The 21,459-nt window shown below is 32.8% G+C and overlaps 3 protein-coding genes across 3 annotated transcripts; 2 read left to right on the forward strand and 1 right to left on the reverse strand.

The window, feature by feature from the left end:
- Positions 1-537: 537 nt before the first annotated feature.
- LOC125811688 (probable polyol transporter 4) lies at positions 538-4,020 on the forward strand. The gene is made up of 2 exons (XM_049491216.1): positions 538-1,166; positions 2,370-4,020. The coding sequence occupies exons 1-2, from the start codon at positions 956-958 to the stop codon at positions 3,716-3,718; spliced, it is 1,560 nt and encodes a 519-aa protein (XP_049347173.1). The 5' UTR covers positions 538-955; the 3' UTR covers positions 3,719-4,020.
- Positions 4,021-4,694: 674 nt separating this feature from the next.
- LOC125811920 (uncharacterized) lies at positions 4,695-6,812 on the reverse strand. Its single transcript, XM_049491465.1, has 6 exons — positions 6,739-6,812; positions 6,503-6,635; positions 6,259-6,362; positions 5,977-6,148; positions 5,756-5,900; positions 4,695-5,461 (listed from the first exon to the last, which is right to left on the reverse strand). The coding sequence occupies exons 1-6, from the start codon at positions 6,777-6,779 to the stop codon at positions 4,695-4,697; spliced, it is 1,362 nt and encodes a 453-aa protein (XP_049347422.1). The 5' UTR covers positions 6,780-6,812.
- Positions 6,813-15,128: 8,316 nt separating this feature from the next.
- On the forward strand, positions 15,129-16,235 carry LOC125811671 (protein EPIDERMAL PATTERNING FACTOR 1). Its single transcript, XM_049491196.1, has 2 exons — positions 15,129-15,276; positions 15,986-16,235. Exons 1-2 carry the CDS (start codon positions 15,171-15,173, stop codon positions 16,228-16,230), a joined length of 351 nt encoding a protein of 116 aa, XP_049347153.1. The 5' UTR covers positions 15,129-15,170; the 3' UTR covers positions 16,231-16,235.
- Positions 16,236-21,459: the final 5,224 nt, after the last annotated feature.

The raw sequence follows: 21,459 nt of genomic DNA on the forward strand, positions 1-21,459 counted from the left end.
GATTTTGTTTTTACTTGAAAGACAACATCATTTGAGACTTGCGTATTTTATTTCAATTCTAGTAGTTACATTAGAGGCTTGTGCACGTGACAACCAGGTTTTGGGGATTGAATTAAGTTGACTTGTTTTCGTAATAGTAATTGTTATTGAACTTTGCTTTATTTCCGCACTTTATAGAAATGATTGGGTTTTAGGCTGACTTGTCTTGGTGGGATACGACGAGTGCCATCACATCCATTTTTGGGTCGTGACAGTAGGCTTACTTAAATTGATTTACCAACATGAAATGTGCTGCAAAATTGCCAAGTCTTACATCGTATTGTAATTTGTATCTTTGACTAACAAGGGTTGCGACAGAATGATAAATGTTTCTTCATTCTTAATCAATAGGTCTCGGGTTCAAGTATTCTTGGATACAGAGTCGTGTTTGTTAAGGAACGCTTTATCTCTCCATGTGAGACTTTTCGATGCGAATCCAAATTTAGTCAGACTCCAATGTGGATACCGAATACTAGATTGAAAAAAAAAAGTAATTTGTATCTTTGAAAGCTCCAAAATCTTTAATTTTTAAAAGTTCGATGGTCATTGGTCAAGGCCGTGTAAGATGTACAGTACCATTTCACTCTAAAGACAAATAAAATTTTCCCACTTGCCTTGTTTCCTTATTTTTCAATTCTTTCTCATTTTCTTCTAGATCTTGATTTTGTAACTGAAACCCAACTCCCAAAATCCAGTCTTGCTGTTAAGATTGGATTTTTAGGGTCAAAACATATGTTAGTACCTTCAAAGTTGCTGTTTTTTCAGTTAAAGATTGGATTTTTGGGTCAAAGTATCTGTTAATACCTTCAAAGTTTCTGTTTTTATCAGTTAAAGATTGGATTTTTGGGTCAAAACATCTGTTAATACCTTCAAAGTTGCTGTTTTTTTTCAGTTAAAGATTGGATTTTTGGGGTAGATGGGTATGGCAGGTGTCCAAGAAAATGGACATGGGGAAATGGGTCTGTCAGATTTTCCATTGGGGAGCAAGAACAAGTATAAGAGAATGGATTCTGACTTTACAGATGATGATGATCAATATCAGTTGGAAAGGAGGAAGAAGAGTACTAGAAAATATGTTTTTGGTTGTGCTGTTTTTGCTTCACTTAACAATGTCCTCCTTGGTTATGGTAAATCTTTTTATAATTTTTACATGTCTGTTGTTATTTGCCTCATAAATTGTGAAATCAAAGTATTAGGAGTGTTATGTGTATTGATACTTGCTGTGAGATGCTCTTATTCTTGAAAGGTTGACTTTTTTTTAAGATTTGTGTTTTGAGCTTTGACTTGCGATGGACTAGTTTGTACTAAATTTTGAAACTAAAAAGGAAAGTGTGTTACGTAAATTGGGACAGAGTGAGTATTAATCTAGAGTAGTGGTGATAATAGAAGCAGTAAATTTAACAAGTGTGAATGCTTGTCTCTGGAGAAAATATATGTGATTCAAGATTAAAGCCAAGCAATCCTTTGGGCAGAGAAAGAGCTGATAAATCAATCTTGGAGTTATAAGTGATTATATTTTAATTGATTCATTACATCTAATCACATATTAGAGTTGATCTTTTCTGGCTTTTAGTTCAGTGACCATCTGAGAAATCAATCCTTATATATAGGGGACACTTAGAACCTTACACCAAAACTTGTCATAGGAAGGAAGTGAGTCTCTTCATTACGAGTCGAAAAAATAAAACTCTATAGCAAAAACAAGTGACTTCCCTCAATGAATATATGGATCATAAGAAATTCTTAGACTTGGCATTGAAGACCTGTCATGTCTAAATAAAGTCCGCAACTTGCTGGACAGATCAACTAAAGTAGATAGTACTTGAAGATCCTATACACTTTGAGAAGCACGGTGAGCAATTCGTTAGCAAGTAGCAACACTGTTGTTATCTTCTCTAGCACAATGCAGCAAGGAGAAGTACTAATGGATGGAGCTTGTATTGCATAAATAATGTATTCCTTACTTTTATGCATTTGATCCAGGAAATGTTTAACTTATAGTCCAGTTTCTGCAAGTTCTAGTTCGTTATTAGTGGAGAAAAAACCTGCTTTATCTAGTGGAATTCAAGAGAAAGAGTGACAATTGTCATCTAACTTTTACAAATTATGTGTAGTACTAAGTGATATACATTATAATTCGTTTTGAATACGCACTACCTGGTTTCAGAGTAGCCGAATATAAATCCAGGGTGGGGATTGTGGGGTACAAGGAAATGCTTTCGAATTTATTCATCAATTCATGTAGCTAAACGCTGGTCGCTGTGTGCTTCTTTATAAAGTTTATTAACAAGCTGAGGTTTGATTTCGATGCTTATGTTTTCAATTTGCAGATGTAGGTGTCATGAGTGGAGCAATCTTATTCATTCAACAAGATTTGAAAATAACAGAAGTTCAACAGGAAGTTCTTGTCGGTGTTTTGAGCATAATTTCACTTATAGGTAGCTTAGCTGGTGGAAGAACATCAGATGCGATTGGTAGAAAGTGGACGATGGGGTTTGCTGCTGTTATTTTTCAAATAGGTGCAGCTGTAATGACTATTGCTCCTTCGTTCGAAATACTAATGGTAGGAAGGATTTTAGCTGGTGTTGGCATAGGCTTCGGCGTTATGATTGCACCCGTCTATATAGCTGAGATATCACCAACTATTGCTAGAGGCTCTCTCACATCATTTCCTGAGATTTTCATAAATCTAGGAATTTTACTCGGTTATGTATCTAATTATGCATTCTCCGGTCTTTCAGCACATATAAGCTGGCGGGTAATGCTTGCTGTTGGAATTCTTCCCTCAGTCTTTATTGGAGTCGCTCTCTTCATCATCCCGGAGTCACCAAGGTGGTTGGTTTTGCAGAACCGAGTAGAAGAAGCAAGGTTGGTTCTTCTGAAAACAAATGAAAATGATTCAGAAGTTGAGGAGAGACTAGCCGAGATACAACAAGCTGCTGGAACCGCAGACACGGACAAACCTGTCTGGCGTGAATTGTTGAGCCCCTCTCCGGCTCTACGTAGGATGCTGATCACAGGTATTGGAATTCAATGTTTCCAACAGATTACCGGAATTGATGCAACTGTTTACTACAGTCCCGCAATTTTTAAAGCAGCTGGTATTGAGGACGAATCAAAGCTTCTAGCTGCTACGGTTGCTGTGGGAGTCAGCAAGACAGCATTTATACTAATAGCCATCATTCTCATTGACAAAGTCGGACGAAAGCCATTGCTCTATGTGAGCACAATTGGTATGACTACATGTTTGTTAGTCGTGGGGATCACTCTACTTTTAATGAAAGAAGGATCAATCAGCATCGCGCTAGCCATACTATTTGTTTGTGGGAACGTAGCATTCTTCTCAGTGGGGATTGGTCCTGTCTGTTGGGTTTTAACGTCAGAAATCTTTCCCTTAAGGCTTCGTGCTCAGGCATCAGGGCTCGGAGCAGTAGGTAATAGAATGTGCAGTGGGCTGATCGCAATGTCTTTTCTCTCTGTTTCGCGTGCAATAACAGTTGGTGGAACCTTCCTAATCTTTTCAGTAATCTCTGCACTGTCTGTTGCATTTGTCTACAAACACGTTCCAGAAACGAAAGGCAAATCGTTGGAGCAGATAGAGTTGTTGTTCCAGGATGAATATGCATTTCAAGGAGGTGAAGTGCAACTTGGAGATGTTGAACATCTAGTGCAGAAGTGATACAAAAGTCCTTGTTGATTACATGTTAAATACACTGATTGAATTGAATCATTATTCATTTGAGTGGTGAAGTTTTGGAGAGGCTATCTGCAAATGCCACTACAACTTTCTCCTTCGAACCACAGGGGAGAAGCCACGGAGTTCACACGATACATCTTTTACTTACAGTGAAACAGACATAAATATCGACGTCTGAGGAAGGATATGTAACTCTTATTTATCGAAAGAATCCCATGTTGAAAACTTGTGAAAATATATTGTTTTATTGGCTAAATGAAATGATGAGGGCTTACTTTTGGCTGCAAATTTCACAACAGTCTATGTAAATGATTTATGTTAGTAGTGACTAGTGACAATGGCTGCATCCAAACATAGTAACAAATCAAGTAAACTCATCGAAAGGGGATCTTAGAGCATAAAACAGGGGATGCTCTGTTCATATCCCATAAGGCCTTCCGTGTGAAATTAAACGAGAACCAACAACCATTCAGTGAATTGTCTCGTGTAACTAAGTTTCAAGATGTTCACTGAATCATCATTTGCACGATGAAAAAGAATATCTAACTAAACTCAGTATGATATTAGTTCTTGATGAAAAAATGATAAGCTTAAAAATTGTTAGTTCTTAATAAAAGATGAAAAATGTTACTAATATTATGGTTAGATAGCTAATGATTAAGTTTAAATGTTTAATCCGGCTTTAGTATGATAGCCTGCAAATTATACAAGAAAGATAAATCGCGCCCATAGGATAAAGTTTGCTCTAATGTGATAGCCCACAAACTACACAGGAAAGATATTTGAAGATCAGATTTTCAAATAAAATTTCATGGTCAAACGCTAGCTTATTTCACTCGGAAAATTCCTTGAAGGAGAATGTTTACAGTTGGGAAATGTAATGTAATGCATAAATCTAATGAATTTTGTATAACAAGTAAAAGGAATGACACACACACAACAAACACTCACACACATTCTATTTGTTATGAATTGACCTCAAATTCCTTTCTGCTTGCAGTTTTTCTTTCTTGAGAGCCTTGAACATAGCTGCAATTTCATCGTAATCCGGAAGCTTAGGATGGACATAGCTTTTCAACGACGATTCTTCACCAGGCTCTTGAAGTACTGGAAATGAATTTGATTGAAGAAAGTTGTCCACGAGGTTATCTTTAGGCCTTTCAACTGGCATAGTCCTTGTCCTCATATAAAGTTGTCCGCGAATCATTGCTGATGATGATGAGAATGTAAACGAACATCTTTCCAAATCATCCGTCATGAATGATGCATCCTTCATAGCGATAAGTCTCGTCTTTTGCAGAGGGGAAATACTCACATTGATATGATCAGTATCCATCTTTAACATTAAGGGACAGAGAAGTCCTTTGAACATGAAAAGCCTCTGATCTTGAAAGTTTAAATCTTTGCTTAGAATAGACTCAAACTCTTCAACGTCATCCTTATAAGCTAACTGATCTGTCATTTTCCCGGATATAAAGCCATTGGCTCTCCAAAATTCTCCTTTCATTACAAGCTCAGGACTAGAAATTGTAGATTGAGACGAATAATTACTACATCGAGTAGGATTTGATACTCTTTCCTGCTCATTGTTCTTCATACAATGGACTGAATCTATAGAAGTTTGTTCAATTGCTGATAAATAATCAGTAGAAGTTCCCTCAATTTCTGATGAATAATCAATAGATACAATATTTGCTTCTGTCGCGATGTTGGAATTCTTCGATCCTGTTTTGTAACCAATTTGAGCATCATCAACGTGTTTATGCACCTGCAGTAAGAGACAGATTTAGGATTTTGAGTTTATGAATTCTGAATTATAAAAGGACAACTAACTACTTTATATATACTAAAGAGATAATGGTTAAAAACACACCTGAGTCCTCAAGTATCACATTTTTGTGAGTTTCATACTTGAATAATCAATAGATACTAGTTGAGGTGTGTTCTGATAAATATTTAGTGATAGTTCTGGTAGAAAACGCAAACACCTGATAGTTCAGGTAGGAAACTCGCAAAAACGTAACATAATTACCTGTTCTTGTTGTGATTCATTTCTGTATTCAAGAAGTAAAGGTCCTTGTTGAAAGCAAATCCTTGCTATTTCATCCACCAATTTATATTTCACTTCATTTGAAACAGACTTTATACACAAGTTCTCTTTTATCTGTATATTCAAAGAACAACAAAACTTACAAAATTTACAACCTTAATCAACTCTTTATAGTAAAATGTGGACAAACCTGATAGTTCACAAGATTTCCAGGAAGTAATTCAAGTGCAGATGTTTCGAATTTCTTCCCATAACGTTGTCCGAAGAGTTTCCTGATCACAGGAAGCTCTGGTAAATTGCCAAGTCTCGTAGATGCAAATACGAGACTTGACACTGCTTCATTGATGTCATTTGGACAATCTCTGTATCAAAACAGAGATCGACAATAGTTATCGAGTTTAACTACTATACATATTCAAAATCAGATCACTTAAAAGATAACTACAGGTAACTGTTCATATTAATTCCTTACTTGTGTCTACGAATATATGGAAGGCTAATGAGGATAAATTCACAAAAATTCTCCAATAAATCATATACTACCAACATATTGTCATCCATAAATAGCTGATCAACCTGAAAATACAAAAAAAAATAAAAAATTGCAAGTTGTTACATGGACTAAAAATCCATATATCTACTAAAGACACGCGAATTTTAGATGGACATTTCTATTAGAACGTTGTTAGAAATATGAAATTTTCGACGTAACGTACCCTATCAAAGACAATTTGGTAATGTCCATGTCTAAGTAGTTGCCCTAAGTCATCTTTCAATTGCTTAACAATGCAACTTCTCTTGTTCTTCAACAGCTTAAGCCGGCATTTAACTCTTTTAATCAAATTCTTACTGCCAAAAAAAAAGTAGTAATTACATTAGATGCTCTGTCTAGTAGTATAAATTCGTCAAAAAAAAAAAATGATGAAGTAAGGGAAATTGAAATTGTACGTACCATTTAGTAGCTTTTCTCCACCCAAAAATTACATCAAACATGTCAACAAGAATGGGTATGATACAACAGATAATCTTAATGAGTAGCGATAAATTGATCAACGCGAGTGAACCATAGAGAATTATTATGACAAGTGAATGATAGAAATTGGAAAAGATGAAAGAGCATGTGTGTTTTCACTTTTCAGCTAAAAGAGAAAGTAAATATTTTTGGTTGAAGAATATATGAACTGAACCCCCAGTAATAAAGTTTTTTTTAAAAAAAAAAACAAAGAAAAAGTTAGGTGTTTAGTTTAAGGAAAAAAAGGTAAAAAGATGAAATTAACGAAAAATATTAGAAGCAGCTTTTTTAACTGTTACTCCACTATGCTCATAAGACGTAACCATTAGCCCATTACTTTTTATCACGTTCGTTAATCCCCGCAACTCACTCCACTTATCCAAAATAATAATAACAATAAATAAAATATGTGTTTGTTAAGCTTTAATTTACGAGATAAAAATATTAGGTTATTTTTAATTTGTCATAAGTCCTAACTATGGTGAATCGAATTATTTGATACTTATTGACACCACGAATTTTAAAAAAAGGTACTATATGAGAGTCAATTAAAATTATCATATTTTTAATAATTAAAAATAATAAGAGTCAATTTGGATAAAAAGAAGTAATAATAATTTTTTTATTTTCTAAAAAATGAAATATTTTAAAACAATCTCAAGTTTAGAAAACGACTAATATTTTGAAACAATCCCAAGAATAATAATTTGATAATTTTTTAAGATAGTGATTCGCATTTGGCTAAGACAAAAGAATAATAATTTGATAATTTAAGTTTAGAAAAGGCATAATACATAAATTGTTATCTCCTGTATTCAGGTTAATCAAAAATACAGAAACAGAAAAAAGATGAAATTGACAGAATAATTTTTAATCCGAGTCCACAGAAACCACTGTGTTTCCTTAAGAAATTTAATCCCCTCACTGTACCCGAGGTTGCAGATTAATTCCTCCCAAGATAAAACGGATTAATCTGTTAAAGAAGTAGCGGTACCTCAAACTTCAATAACTTCAGCGAACGCAAGAACAGTAACAAGAGCACACACATACTCAGTCGATCGACAATTTTATTTAAGAAAGAAAATGTATGCAGAGAGGAAAATTTTCAGTGTTTGAAAAAACGAAAAAGACGTCTTATTTATAGCCATTTGCAGCAAGGAACGCGTCCGTTCAGAAAATCTGTTCAGACCCGTTTTTTCCAGAACACTGTGTCCTTTGGGAAAAGTAACGACTTTTCGGAAGGAATACCGTTTGGAAAAAATAACGACTTTTCGGAAGGAATACCGTTTGGAAAAATAACGACTTTTTGGAAGGATTACCGTTACACGTGAATTTCAAATAAATTCAGTTGCGCCAAATTAATTATGTTATTTAATTAACATTCTGAATTAATTTATAAGAGAAAGCAAAAGATTTAACAAGATTGATTAAATAAATTTTGTCCAAAAATATTATCAATCAATCACATCATTTGCCAAATCCAAATCCGAAGCCGAAGCCGAGGCCGAGCGAGCGATGACGACGGCGCGAGGGGGCACCTTCTTCTTAACCCTTTAAGAACTAAAGGAAGTGTTTCCTAATATAAGGACAACAATTTCCTTTCTTCTACCGATATGGTAAAAATGACCTTTCATTTGCACTTTTGCAATGATGACTTTTCATTTTCCCTTCAAAATTGGTTCTCCCACTTTCATTGGTTCTTCCACTTTCCATTTTCTCTTTTTTATTTCCCATTCACACCTTGCTAAACCCAACATAAACATCCTTAATTTGGCGTCAGCTGACAATTATGACCTTTAACTTTGATGTGCACAAATAGACACTTAAACTTGTATAAAACTGAACAAATGGACATATTTGTCCTACATGACACTCTACATGACAATTTTGTGTCTTATGTGGGGTCTTACGTGTATTATGTCAGTAGGACACGTGTGTCTACTTGTTCTATTTTATACAAGTTTAAGTGTCTACGTGTGCACACTCCAAGTTGAAGGGCATAGTTATCTGTTGAAGCCAACTTAAGAGTCATGTTTATGTATTATGCCTTTAGAAAACGACTAATATTTTGAACCAATATATATATATCAGAAATTGAAAAACAAATTCAACAAAGTGGGATAATATGAATATCAACATTAAGATTTAGAAACAACATTTTAATCATACATTTAGATTTAGATATCTTAATCAACTAACTCAAACCGACTCTAAATATATAATGCATCGGCATGATCATAGCATTATCATTTGCTCATGTCCTAGTTAAGTGCACGCTCTGATTTCTTGTCTATTTGGGTGGTCCTGTTGGGGTCAAAGGAACAGTTCATCACCATTTAAAAAGGCCAAAATTTATAATTAAAATAAAAAATGAATAGCGTGCCTTTACATTTTTTACTTTTAGTATCGTTTAAATATTTTTCTGAAAAATAATAATTTCTTACTTATTTTATGATGTTTCGATCAGTAAAAAGAGTATTTTTTTAAAGAAAAAACCATAAATATAACTCAAAGCGGATTATATCACATTATTTTGCAGGTAGGCAACTGATAACGAACTGAATATTGTGGGAAAGTGAGATAAGTAAGCTAGGCATAATGATGGTAACCAGTGGCACTAAAAGGTCATATTCTCTTTACCTTTATTCTTAATTATTTCTTTTGCAGATAACTATAAGATAGTAATCATAATTATTCCTTAATTATATGCTCCAACACAATTTGATTGATTCCCTTTTATTACTTTTCGAATTGAGAATTTATGGAAAATAACTTTTTAATCTAAAAATAAGGATAAGATTTGTGTATATTTATATTATATTCTCTTCATCAAACGATTTTATTTATAGAATTACACATAACATGTTATTAATTGTTTTTAAGCTCCAACACAACACCATTAGCTTTCATCACAATAAATAAAGGATTTTATGGCGGTTATTTAGTAGTGATTAATATGATTTTTGCTATATTTTTATATTTTATAAGTGACAATAATAAATACACAAGTATTTATAATCAATATTTTATTAGTCTATTCTTTGTCAGGAATGTCACAATTAATCTGAAAATTTATATTGTTTAGATTTTGAATCCACCTCTTTAAACCGTCGTGATATGAATTCCCCAAAATTAAAGGAGATGAGGAAAGGGGAAATGGAAAATGGAAAATAGAGTCAAAGATGAGATCAAACTTCTCTCTTGTTTTTCTTCCCTATCTAGTAGAACCACCCACTACTATGAAACACGTATTAAATGAACTTTATTTTTTTAAAAGAAAATGAGGGTCAGAAATCAAATTCTCACTGACAAGATGAAAGTTTAAATAATTAATTAACTAACTGAACTATTAAAATTCTCGATGAAGAACATTGGATGTTTGTTTGCCTTAAAGTTTTCTTTCATCATTCATAAATAATACAACTTGACCCAAATAAATGTTCTATTACATATGAAGATTTGCTATTAATTCCAATAAACAATTATAAAAAATAAAAAATCAACAACATTTTATGACTCTAGCAGGAGAAACACCACCAATACCAGAATTAGAATTAGTACAAGAGTTTATACTATGAGCCCTCATAAAAGAAAAAACAGAAATCATAGCACATTTCACTTTTAAAACTATTTTCTTCAATTTCTTCTTCCTTAAATTCTTTGAAGATTCCAATTTATAGCTTTGCAAAAATATATTTCTTTTTCTTGCCCTTTCCCTTCTATAACTAATTGAACTCAACGTAATTGGACTACTTTGTTTTACACTCCTCTTTAATTTCATAATTGTTCTCCGAACACTATGACTACGGTCTTCATCATTCTGCATCGAAGCTTCCGTACATACTGGTTGATCCAACGGCTCGTATCCATCCACCCGTCTGCTAAAACGTAACGGGGTGTTTCGTACTAGACTTGTCATAGTGCTCTGATCCCGAGTTTGTCCTGCTTTTAACTTTGGAAAATATTGGTATGGAGAGATTTTGGTGGTAGAGTAAAGTTTTAGCTATGAATATATATCAATTGGTCTTGATGAATTGTGTATTTATTTGGTTAAATTATTGATGATATTTTTATTTTAATAAACGTGTTAGATCTATATAGGTTCATTTGACTGTACTTGCCAATTTTTTCGTACTTGGTAGGCGGCTTGGTTGTTTGAATAAATTAAATGATTTAGTATAAGAAAATGACAAAAATGGTACATTATCTTTAAAAGCAGGTTCAAAATAGTCTATATAAGTATCACTTGAATAAATTTTGGCCCTTTAAATTTATAAAATAATGAGTAGTTATCTGAATTTCAACAGTCAAACTTCTTTATTTCGACTGTCCATTCAGACATATGACTTTTAACATCTTTGATAAACTTAAAAGATCAAAATTATTTTATTTTAAGATTATTTTTTTTAACATACACTCAAACATAATGGACCATTTTTGTTAATTTTTGTCGACATAGTAGTGCAATATTAAAATTGGTAGTCAAAGTCAAGAAGGTCATATTCAAAACATTTATTGGATTAGTTAGAATTTAAGAAAAATGTAATGAACGGTCATGATGAAATTTTCAATTGTTTTCACTTCATATAAGTCAACATAAAGGAATGGTCTCTAAGTATAATACTTAATAAATAAGAAAAGAAATAAGGGAGAAACTTCTTTTAAGCAACAAATATTTGACTAGATATGGAGGCTTTTTTTGTTTTCATTTGGTCATCTTGAAACCAAATGTTCCTTTGGGGTGTTTGTTTGTTAAAAAGAAAATATTAGTAGAAATGATTGATGGGTTGTTGGTCGGATTTAATTGAGATTTCTTTCGTAATGAATAATTTTAATTGAAATTGAATAATTTTGGTCAATTTGGGGAAATCGTTATATTTGTTAAGTTTTATAACATCAAGATAATAGTTGAACAATATATGGTCCTTTTCCTTGTTTATAAAATAGCAAAACTAACACTACTAAAAAATCAGTATTTTTTCACTGAAAAATATTCAATGACTATTTTTATAAAAAAATTTTAAATTAAATTTCATACGAAAAAATTATAAAGTTCTGTAGAATTTTAATAAAAATCTACCGCGCTGAAAAGTGTCTGGTCCTAGTCATGTATGTCCTCAATATTTGTCATAAGAACCATCGATGGGGTCGCTATTAAACTAAATCTCGTTGACATTCCATAAGTGAAGAAATAAGACTATACTAAAATATATTAATATATTGTAAAATGAAGCAATTTAATATATCTAGAAGTTGAGACCAATGGATGTAATTATTAAATCCTAAAACATTGAATTTATGTTTTCAAAAATGACCGTCGGACAACATTAGCTAAATCCTAAGTAAGTATTATTTTTATTCCACTAGACTAATAAAATTTTGCTTAACATAAAATATCATATGGAATAATACATAAAATAATTATTCACATTAAATAATAGCATAGTTTTCAAAGAATTTAAGCACGTGTTTTAATATTTTATTTATCCTCTTGTATTTTTCTGTGATTAATTATTCTCAGTTACCCCCATTATGTTGAATCTTCTGCCACCAACAAGGGTTGTGCTTAAGTGGCAAGTATTTCTTCATCTTTAATTAAAAGTCTCATATTTGAATTCTCTTGGATACAGAGTCGTCTTTGTTAGGGATTGTGTTATCCCCCAATATAGGACTTCTGAACGCAAATTTAAATTTAATCGGACTTCAATATGGATACTAGATACCGAATAATTATCATCAATCAGGCACAACGTGAGGCTGATTGCGGTAGATCAAGAGGATATATATAATTCTTATTTCAATTTTTGGAAGTGAATAATAAGTGTATACACTGAACATCAACCAAAGGTTGGAGCTAAAAACATTACGGCCCATTATATTTAGATTGGGCTTCTCCATCACCATAAAGCCCAATAAGAAATTAAAAAGAAAAGAAACGAAAAAAACAATATTTGATTGGATTGAATTTTGTGGTGTTGTTAAAAGAGTTTTTTTTTTTTTTTTGTAAACAACGTTATTTGCATCTAGATTTATGAAAAATTAATGAGATTTTATTTCATTACGAAACGTAACAGTGTTTTGATTTCAAAACGTAGCAGAATATATTATATTCATGTAATGAAATACATTCGCGCGCATAATAAGTGTATTCACGCATATACTATATACGAAATACACTATATATATACACATTCGTAACAATAGTGAAATACATTTTATCTACGCACTTAGTAAGTGTAGCTGCTCATATACAATATATTTGTCTAATTATATCTGTGCAGATAATAAATATATTCGTGTATATTAATAACTCTCTTTGTCTCATATTAGTAATCCACATTTCCCTTTACACGCCTTTTAAAAAATCATAAATAAAATTAAAAATTAAAATAATTTACCCTTTATCCACTACTTTGAAAGAAACTTTTTAGAACTTGTAAATTGTTTAGACTCTCAAAACAATTAAGAGTCAATTTGGATAAAAGATAGTAATAATAATTTTTTTTTCTTAAACATCAAGTATTTTAAATCAAAGGGAATAATAGTTTGACAAATAATTTAAAACGTCTATATATAACCAGGTGAACAACTTATATGAAACGGAGAAAAGATATATAGAACTCCAAACAATCGCTAAATAGATAAATATAGAACCTCAATTTGATGTGTCAAAGCAATTCAATTAACTTGTTAAAACATGTGAAAATATTCACATGGGGTATGGACATTTTATCAATTTAAGTAATTATAAAAGAATACTCTAATATTTAACCAAAGTAATAAATACATCACGTGCAATAGAAATCACATTCTGGAGTTTTACTTTAATTTTGTGTGAGTAAAAAAAAACATTTATAGCAGTCACATTAGAGTACACTAAGCTCATAACTTTACTATATTTACTTTTCATCTTTGAGATCATGTTACCATAATTTTACCAATATATTATTTATTATAATATATGCTTTCTTCATTTAAAGCTGGTCCATGAAAATTGACAAACCAACTTCAACTCACCATTCAAATTTTCACGTTAAACAACATTTCTTTGTCATAGTAAATTTTTGTACCATAAATTAATCACCATACTTCCAAAAAAATAATTAAGTAGTATTCTCTCCGTCTCATATTACTTGTCAATATAATTAAAAATATTTTGTTGCATTAATAAAGGGTACATCAAAAAGAGTTAAAATTAGTAAAGATACTCATCTTATATATGATTTTTTGAAGGCGTGTAAAAAGGAAAATGGATAAATAATAAATGGAGTATACATTAAATATTTTAATTTATTGATATAATAATACTTACAATAGTAAATTAAAACCACTTATATCATATTACAGATCAATTATTGTTATTTTATTCGAGAAGCTTAAATTCTACGGATTAATCAAGTAATATTTACACAATTAAATTATTTAAAAGATAATTACATATAAATCTGTTTAATAGTGCATTGACTAGGTAATCATGTGGAATAAATGGTAAGGTTATAAGTCAAAGTATTAAATTATGTTGATAATGTAAACAATCATTACACTGTCAATTATATAATTTAATTAAATCCGTCATGGCTAATCATAAAAATGTCCTTCTAAATTATCTTACAAGCTAAGTTATATGATTGATGTAAAATAAAATAATTTTTACGCTGTCAATTACATGTATTAAACTATTGTCTAATCATAAAAATTTCCTTTTAAATTATCTTTTTAGTGATCTAATTGAGTAAATATCTTTAACACTATCAATACAAACTAAGCGATGTGATTGAAATAAAATAAAATATTTTTTACATTGTCAATTACATAAATTAAATCATTGTCTAATCATAAAAATTTCCTTCTAAATTATCTTATTAGTGATCTGAGTAAATATCTCTAAGACTGTTAGTACAAACTAAGCGATAGGATTGATATAAAATAAATTATTTTTTACACTATCAAATATTACATAAATTAAATCATTGTCTAATAATAAAAACTTCCTTCTAAATTATTTTATTAGTGATCTGATTGAGTAAATATCTTTAAGACTGTCAGTACAAGCTGAGTGATATGATTGATGTAAAATAAAATATTTTTTACACTGTCAGTGCACAGATCGAAAAATGGAAATGTGTCAAATTGTGATTCACAGGGTTCTCAAGCCCAATGAGTGTGAATGTGCCTATTTCATGTGACCTAGCTTATTGCTATATCTCTCACTCTTGCCTGTGACTTGCTTCAATTCTTACCTCTTTTAAATATCCATGCATTTCTTTCTTTTTTCCTTCAACAAAACATTAATCTTTGTTTTTTTTCTCCATCAACCAACAAAGGTGATCAAAGAGCTTAAGAGGAAGAAGAAGAAGAAAAACAAATTAAGGATGTATACAATGAGGAGTTTCAAGTATATTGCAACTATGATCATTATTCTTCTTGTTTTTCTTCCAATTGTCATGAATGCAAGGCATATTCCCAAGATTAACTCATGTATGATCAACTTTTCTTTCTTCCAAGCATTTTATTTCTTAGATGATGGTTATATAACTGATAGTTATTATCTCAGAAAGTCGTAAGATTTTTTTCTTATTCAAATTTTCTTTTAAAAATGAAAAAAATTAAATGACTTTTTAAGATAATAACTAAGTACTTATTAGTTGAGTGAATATTCGAAGAATCAACTCTTTAGTTTTCTTTATCAACAAACTATTTTATAAACTTTATTGATGAATAATTGTTTTCGTCCAAATATCTACTTCCTCTATTTTATTTTATGTGACACACTTCTTCATAATGTTATCTTTTTTATACTTGCAAAGAATAGAAAGTTAAACTTTTCATTTTATCTTCAATGAATTTTTTTAATAACCACACAAATGTTATGACATGTTTAAGATCATAAGTTATAAAAGTCTTTTTCCCCTTAAATTTGTCCCCCGAAAATAAGTTCAATTCTTCTCATATAAACTACTATAAGTAGTTCATGTCAATATGATTGAAAAAAATAGTACAATTTGAAATATTGATCAGAGTTCATATAGTTTAACTTTCGAAAAACGAAACGTAACAAGTATTTAAAGGCGAATAGAGCGTATGTGATCACACTGAATATATTATTGTTATCGTAATATTTTGCATTCTCTTTACCACATAAACTTTTTGCTAATGATGCTCATTTTTTTTTCTTTTTTCTTTTTAGATGAAAGACATATGGTCATGTCACCAACTAAAAAGACAACATTGGCAAGGGGAGTAATGGCAAAAAGAGCAGATACATTGCAAGTAGCAGGATCAAGATTACCAGATTGTTCTCATGCATGTGGATCATGTAAACCTTGTAGATTAGTGATGGTTAGTTTTGTTTGTTCATCATTAGAAGAAGCTGAGACTTGTCCTGTTGCTTACAAATGTATGTGTCATAACAAGTCATACCCTGTACCTTAATTAATCATTAGTTTTAAAAAAATAACTATATGTTATGTTATCAATTTTCCAAAAAAATATCATATGTAACATATAGTACTTCTTAATTTCCTCTAATTCCCTAGTGTAGGGTCTAATTAGTAGGATCATTTCTCATATGTATTCAATGAGAGCTTCTTGTTTCATTTTTTTTAGTTGCAAGATACATCGATATTTGTTAAATTTGTTAGTAAATTTCATTAAGCACCTCAACATATGATTAAGTAATGCGAAATTTTGGAAAAGCTTTTCCACAATATACGTTCTCAAGCACATGTTGCATAAATAAGTTAATTACTTAATAAGTCATAAAAACTCAGGTTTGTTCCAATTGATGTGTATTGTGTATAATTAAAGAAGGAGACACATTTTATGTGATTAACTTAATTATATTTACATAATAGTATTTGATAAAACAGGTAGAAACTTTTTAAAAAATATGAGCCGAGAAGAATGTCTTAATTGGAAGATTTTATACAAATTTAAGGAGTTATCAGTGTATTCAAACTTATTTAATTTCTTTTCTTTCTAGGACTTCCTTTCTTAATATTATGAGGCGAATTCAACATTTGAAAATTCCGATTATCTGTCGAAATCAAGTAGAAATCATGAAGAACATTTCTCCATTGATGAACATGAAGCTGAGCTTCGAAGCAAAAACAGAGAAAGGAGTTTGTGAAACTTGGAAATCAAAATTGTATTGCTTTAGATGATTACACTGTATATATATACAATAGGAACTGGGAATCTTCTAGAAAACTTGACTAACTAACTTTAACGGAAAGCTAACTAACTAACGGAAATCTAAGCTAACTAGTAAACGGAAAACTAACTAACTGAGGACTAATCTAACTTACACTTGTATAATCACAATTTATCTCAACACCCCCCCTCAAGTTGGAGGTGAGGAACTCACAACCAACTTGCGCAATATGCTGGAATGTTTGGTACTGGGCAGGGCCTTGGTCAAAACATCAGCAAGCTGACTCTCAGTTGGAATGTAATGGAGTGTAATGAGCCCTGCTTGAAATTTCTCTCTAACAAAATGGCAGTCCACCTCAATATGCTTTGTCCTCTCATGGAAAACAGGATTCTTGGCTATGTGAACAGCTGCCTGGCTATCACAAAAAACAGTTATAGGTAAGCTGCATGTCAAATCCAGCTCTGTCAATAATCTTTCCAGCCATACTATCTCTCCTATCACCTGTCTGATGGCTCTGTATTCTGCCTCTGCTGAGGACAAGGATATGGTTGTTTGCTTCTTAGATTTCCAGCTAATGGGACTGTCTCCCATCAGTACTACATAACCACTTACTGATTTCCTTCTATCAGGGCATGCAGCCCAATCTGAGTCACAATAAGCTGTGAGTGAACAGTCTGCATTGTTAGACAAGTGTATGCCCAAACATGGATCACCTTTTAAGTATCTTAGAACATGATATGCAGCCTGGAGATGTGGTTCTCTAGGATGTTGAAGGAATTGACTAAGGTGTTGAACACTAAAAGCTATGTCCATTCTGGTATGAGTCAAAAAATTGAGCTTCCCAACCAACTTTCTGTAGTGTGTGGGATCTTTCAGCAATGTACCCTCATCGACTTTATGCTTGACTGTGGACTCAAGGGGTGACAGGACAGGTGTATAATGTGAACAGTCAAATTCTTTCAATAGGTCCATAGTGAATTTTCTTTGAGAGATCAACACTCCAGAATCTTGGTATAAAATTTCCAAACCAAGAAAATATTGAAGTCTGCCCAAGTCCTTGATCTTAAACTCATTGTGAAGGTAACTCTTTAAGGAAGTAATCTCTTCAACATCAGTACCTGTCAAGATGATATCATCAACATAAACAGCAACAAACACCAAAGAAACTCCAGTTTTCCTGAAAAATAGAGAGTAGTCACTCTCTGAATGAGAATAACCTCTTGAACACAGAGCTTGTGCAGGTTTATCATACCACTGTCTACTTGCTTGTTTCAGCCCATACAAAGATTTCTTAAGCTTACATACCAAACCTGTGTTTTCTGTCAAGAGGCCTGGGGGTGTGTCCATATACACCTCTTCTTGTAAGTCTCCATGAAGAAATGCATTATTGACATCCAACTGATACAAATTCCATCCTTTCTTGACAGCCATACATATCAAAATCCGAATTGTAGTCATTTTAACTACTGGAGAAAATGTCTCATTGTAATCAATCCCAGCATGTTGAGTGTAACCTTTCACAACAAGCCTTGCCTTCAACCTTTCTATTGTGCCATCAGCCTTATGTTTGATCTTGTATACCCACCTGCACCCAATTGCTTTCTTCCCTATGGGCAGTTTGACAAGATCCCATGTGTTATTAGCATATAAGGCTTCAAACTCTGATGTCACTGCTGCTTGCCAGGCAGGGTCAAGTGATGCATCTTCATATGAACATGGCTCAATGTCATGACAAAAACTTTTAACTATTTGTTGATTTCCTTGGTTGGAACTTGTGAGGGACAGATTGGACACAGGGAATGCAAGGTTAGAGGATGAGGTTGAGGATTTATGTTGGAAAGAAGGTAAGGTACAGTCATATTCTTTAAGGTAGGCAGGAATCAGGTGTGGTCTACTGGATCTTCTAGGATTAAGAGGCTGGCCTGGCTGTTGAGTAGTGATAGTGTTTGAATTTGAACAACATGAGAGGTTTTGGTTAGTGTTTGGTTGTGAGGTGGGAGCCAATGAATGATCGGTGTCTGGTGGTGGTGAAGGTTCATTGAAAGGTGCATGTACAGGCAATTCATTTATAGTGACATCAAAAATGGCATCATTGTCCATCACATGTACTTTGTTAAAAGTGTCATTAGTGGAATTAGTGGGATTGAACACATTCAAATCAGTATGTAAAGTTTGTAGTACAGTATCAAAACTAGAATCAGATTTAGGTAAAGCAAAAGGAAAAATGTTTTCATAGAATTTCACATCCCTGGAAACATGTATTTTTGTGGTACTAAGGTCTAGAACTTTATATCCTTTTGTGTTGCAGGGGTATCCAACAAAAATGTGAGGTGTGGACCTAGGATCAGATTTGTCTTTATATGTCTTTAATGTAGGAAAACATAGACATCCAAAAGACCTAAGATGGGAATAAGTGGGAGGAAGATGGTGCAGCATTTCAAAAGGAGTTTTGTTATTTAATGCTGAATTGGAAATTCTATTTATTAAGTAGGTGGCTGTTAATACACACTCCCCCCAGTATTTGGTTGGAAGTTTGGACTAATAAAGTAGTGATCTAGCTACTTCTAAAAGGTGTTTGTGTTTCCGTTCCACCACACCATTTTGTTGTGGTGTGTAGGGACAAGTTCTTTGGTGTATAATGCCTTTGGCTGTAAGGTAAGCATTGGTTTCATTGTTAGTGAATTCTGAACCATTGTCAGTCCTTATTGACTTGACAGCGGTTTTGAACTGGTTCTCAACAAGAGATATAAAGGATTGCATGGTTTGGAGAGTGTTGCTTTTGCAGCTCAAAAGGTATGTCCATGTTGATCTACTGTAGTCATCAACTATTGTTAGAAAATACTTGTAATTGTTGTGTGTGAGAACATGATAAGGTCCCCACAAATCTATATGAAGAAGGTCAAAAAGGTTGTTACTAGAGATAGTGGGCTTAGTAGGAAATGGGAGCCTAGTTTGTCTAGCCATGGGGCAGACAATACAGGTGAAGGGTTGTTTGGGTGAAAATTGTATGGGAATGTTAGAAATACCCTTCATTTTCACAAATGGTATATGTCCTAGCCTATTGTACCACAAGTAATCAACATTGTTTCCATGAGACATGCAAGACATGATAGAGTTGTTTAGTGTAGAAGCAGTAACATTTGAAGCACAATTTTGAAGTACATTATCATTACTCAAACATGTGTCATTACAAGTGTTTACAGAAGTGTGATAAGAAAAACTACCAGAATTATTGTTGCAAAAGGTAGTAGCAATGGGTGAATTAACAGAACAAGGTGAACTAGATGCAATGACAGAAGTTGATCTAGTGGAAACAGAAGTAGAACAGGAAGTGTGACATCTTGCGCACAGAAAATAGAGTCCATTTTGTGCTCTACCAATCTCCAGAGGGCTCTTTTGGGAAGGGCCCTGCATCAAACAAGAGGAACTAGTGAAACTGACCAGTCCTTTAAGATGAGAAACCAAACAATGGACTGAAATTAGATCGAACTTAAAACTAGGAACAAATAACACTTTATGCAAAGTCAGTGATGGATTTAAACATGCATCACCAATTTCTGTCACTTTTACCTTGTAGCCATTTGGAAATGTAATTAGGAATGGATATGGTAAAGGTCTGAGGTTTGTAAGTAGGCATTTTGTAAAGGTCATATGGTGTGTGGCTCCTGAGTCTATAATCCAGGAATCAACATTAAGTTTTAAGCATTTGCAAGACAGATTGCCAATATCAGAAATTGAAGAATAACATGCCAAAATACCTGCAAAGTTGACAGCTCCACCATTGAAGTTACTTGCATCCTCATGTGCAGTGCTGCTAGTATTGGTGCCTCCTTGAACTTGAATGTGATCCAATAAGTTCACAAGTTGGTTGAACTGCTGCTTGGTTAACATGAACTTGACTGTTCATGCAACTTTTCTTTGCCTTTTCCCACATCATGACCTTTCTCAAAAGTATCTCCCAACATATCCTCAGAAAAACCATTTGCATTAGCTGCTGTTCCTGCATTTCTACCTTTGGTGAACTTAAAATCTGGAGGGAAACCATGAAGCCTGTAACACTTCTCTTTGATGTGACCAGTCTTCTTACAATAATCACAAAAGAAATTTGACTTGCTTGAGGGCCTGCTGGTGCCCACATTGTTTTTATGAGGAGCATAGTTGGTTCTGAAACCAGAACTGGTGCTAGCGGCATTCACATGAAAAGAGCTTAAGTCCATATGAGGTTTGTTATGAGGTTTGACTTCCCTTTGTCTCTCTTCCTGAACAAGGATAGAAAAAGCTTGGGTCATAGTAGGTAGTGGGTTCATCATCAATATGCTTCCTCTCACAATAGTATATACCTCATTTAGTCCCATGAGGAACTGTATTAGTCTCCTGTCAAGTTCAGCTTTGTGCATCTTCGACTTTCCACCACATATGCACAAACATGTGCATTGTGAATTGGTGTCCAAAGTGCTAAGCTCTTCCCACAACTTCTTTATCCTGGTGTAGTACCCAGTTATATCAAG

Source organism: Solanum verrucosum, unplaced genomic scaffold (assembly GCF_900185275.1).
Source record: "Solanum verrucosum unplaced genomic scaffold, falcon-dt-bn FXZP01000238.1, whole genome shotgun sequence".
In the NCBI taxonomy this organism is placed as follows: Eukaryota; Viridiplantae; Streptophyta; class Magnoliopsida; order Solanales; family Solanaceae; genus Solanum; species Solanum verrucosum.

Coding starts and splice junctions, on each gene's coding strand:
- LOC125811920 (XM_049491465.1), bottom strand. CDS start 6,779: ATGTTTGATGTAATTTTTGGGTGGAGAAAAGCTACTAAATG. Junction 6,149..6,258: donor CCATATATTCGTAGACACAA/GTAAGGAATTAA, acceptor GTTTTGATACAG/AGATTGTCCAAATGACATCA. Junction 5,901..5,976: donor GAAATCTTGTGAACTATCAG/GTTTGTCCACAT, acceptor TTGAATATACAG/ATAAAAGAGAACTTGTGTAT.
- LOC125811688 (XM_049491216.1), top strand. CDS start 956: ATGGGTATGGCAGGTGTCCAAGAAAATGGACATGGGGAAATGGGTCTG. Junction 1,167..2,369: donor CAATGTCCTCCTTGGTTATG/GTAAATCTTTTT, acceptor TTCAATTTGCAG/ATGTAGGTGTCATGAGTGGA.
- LOC125811671 (XM_049491196.1), top strand. CDS start 15,171: ATGTATACAATGAGGAGTTTCAAGTATATTGCAACTATGATCATTATT. Junction 15,277..15,985: donor TATTCCCAAGATTAACTCAT/GTATGATCAACT, acceptor TTTTCTTTTTAG/ATGAAAGACATATGGTCATG.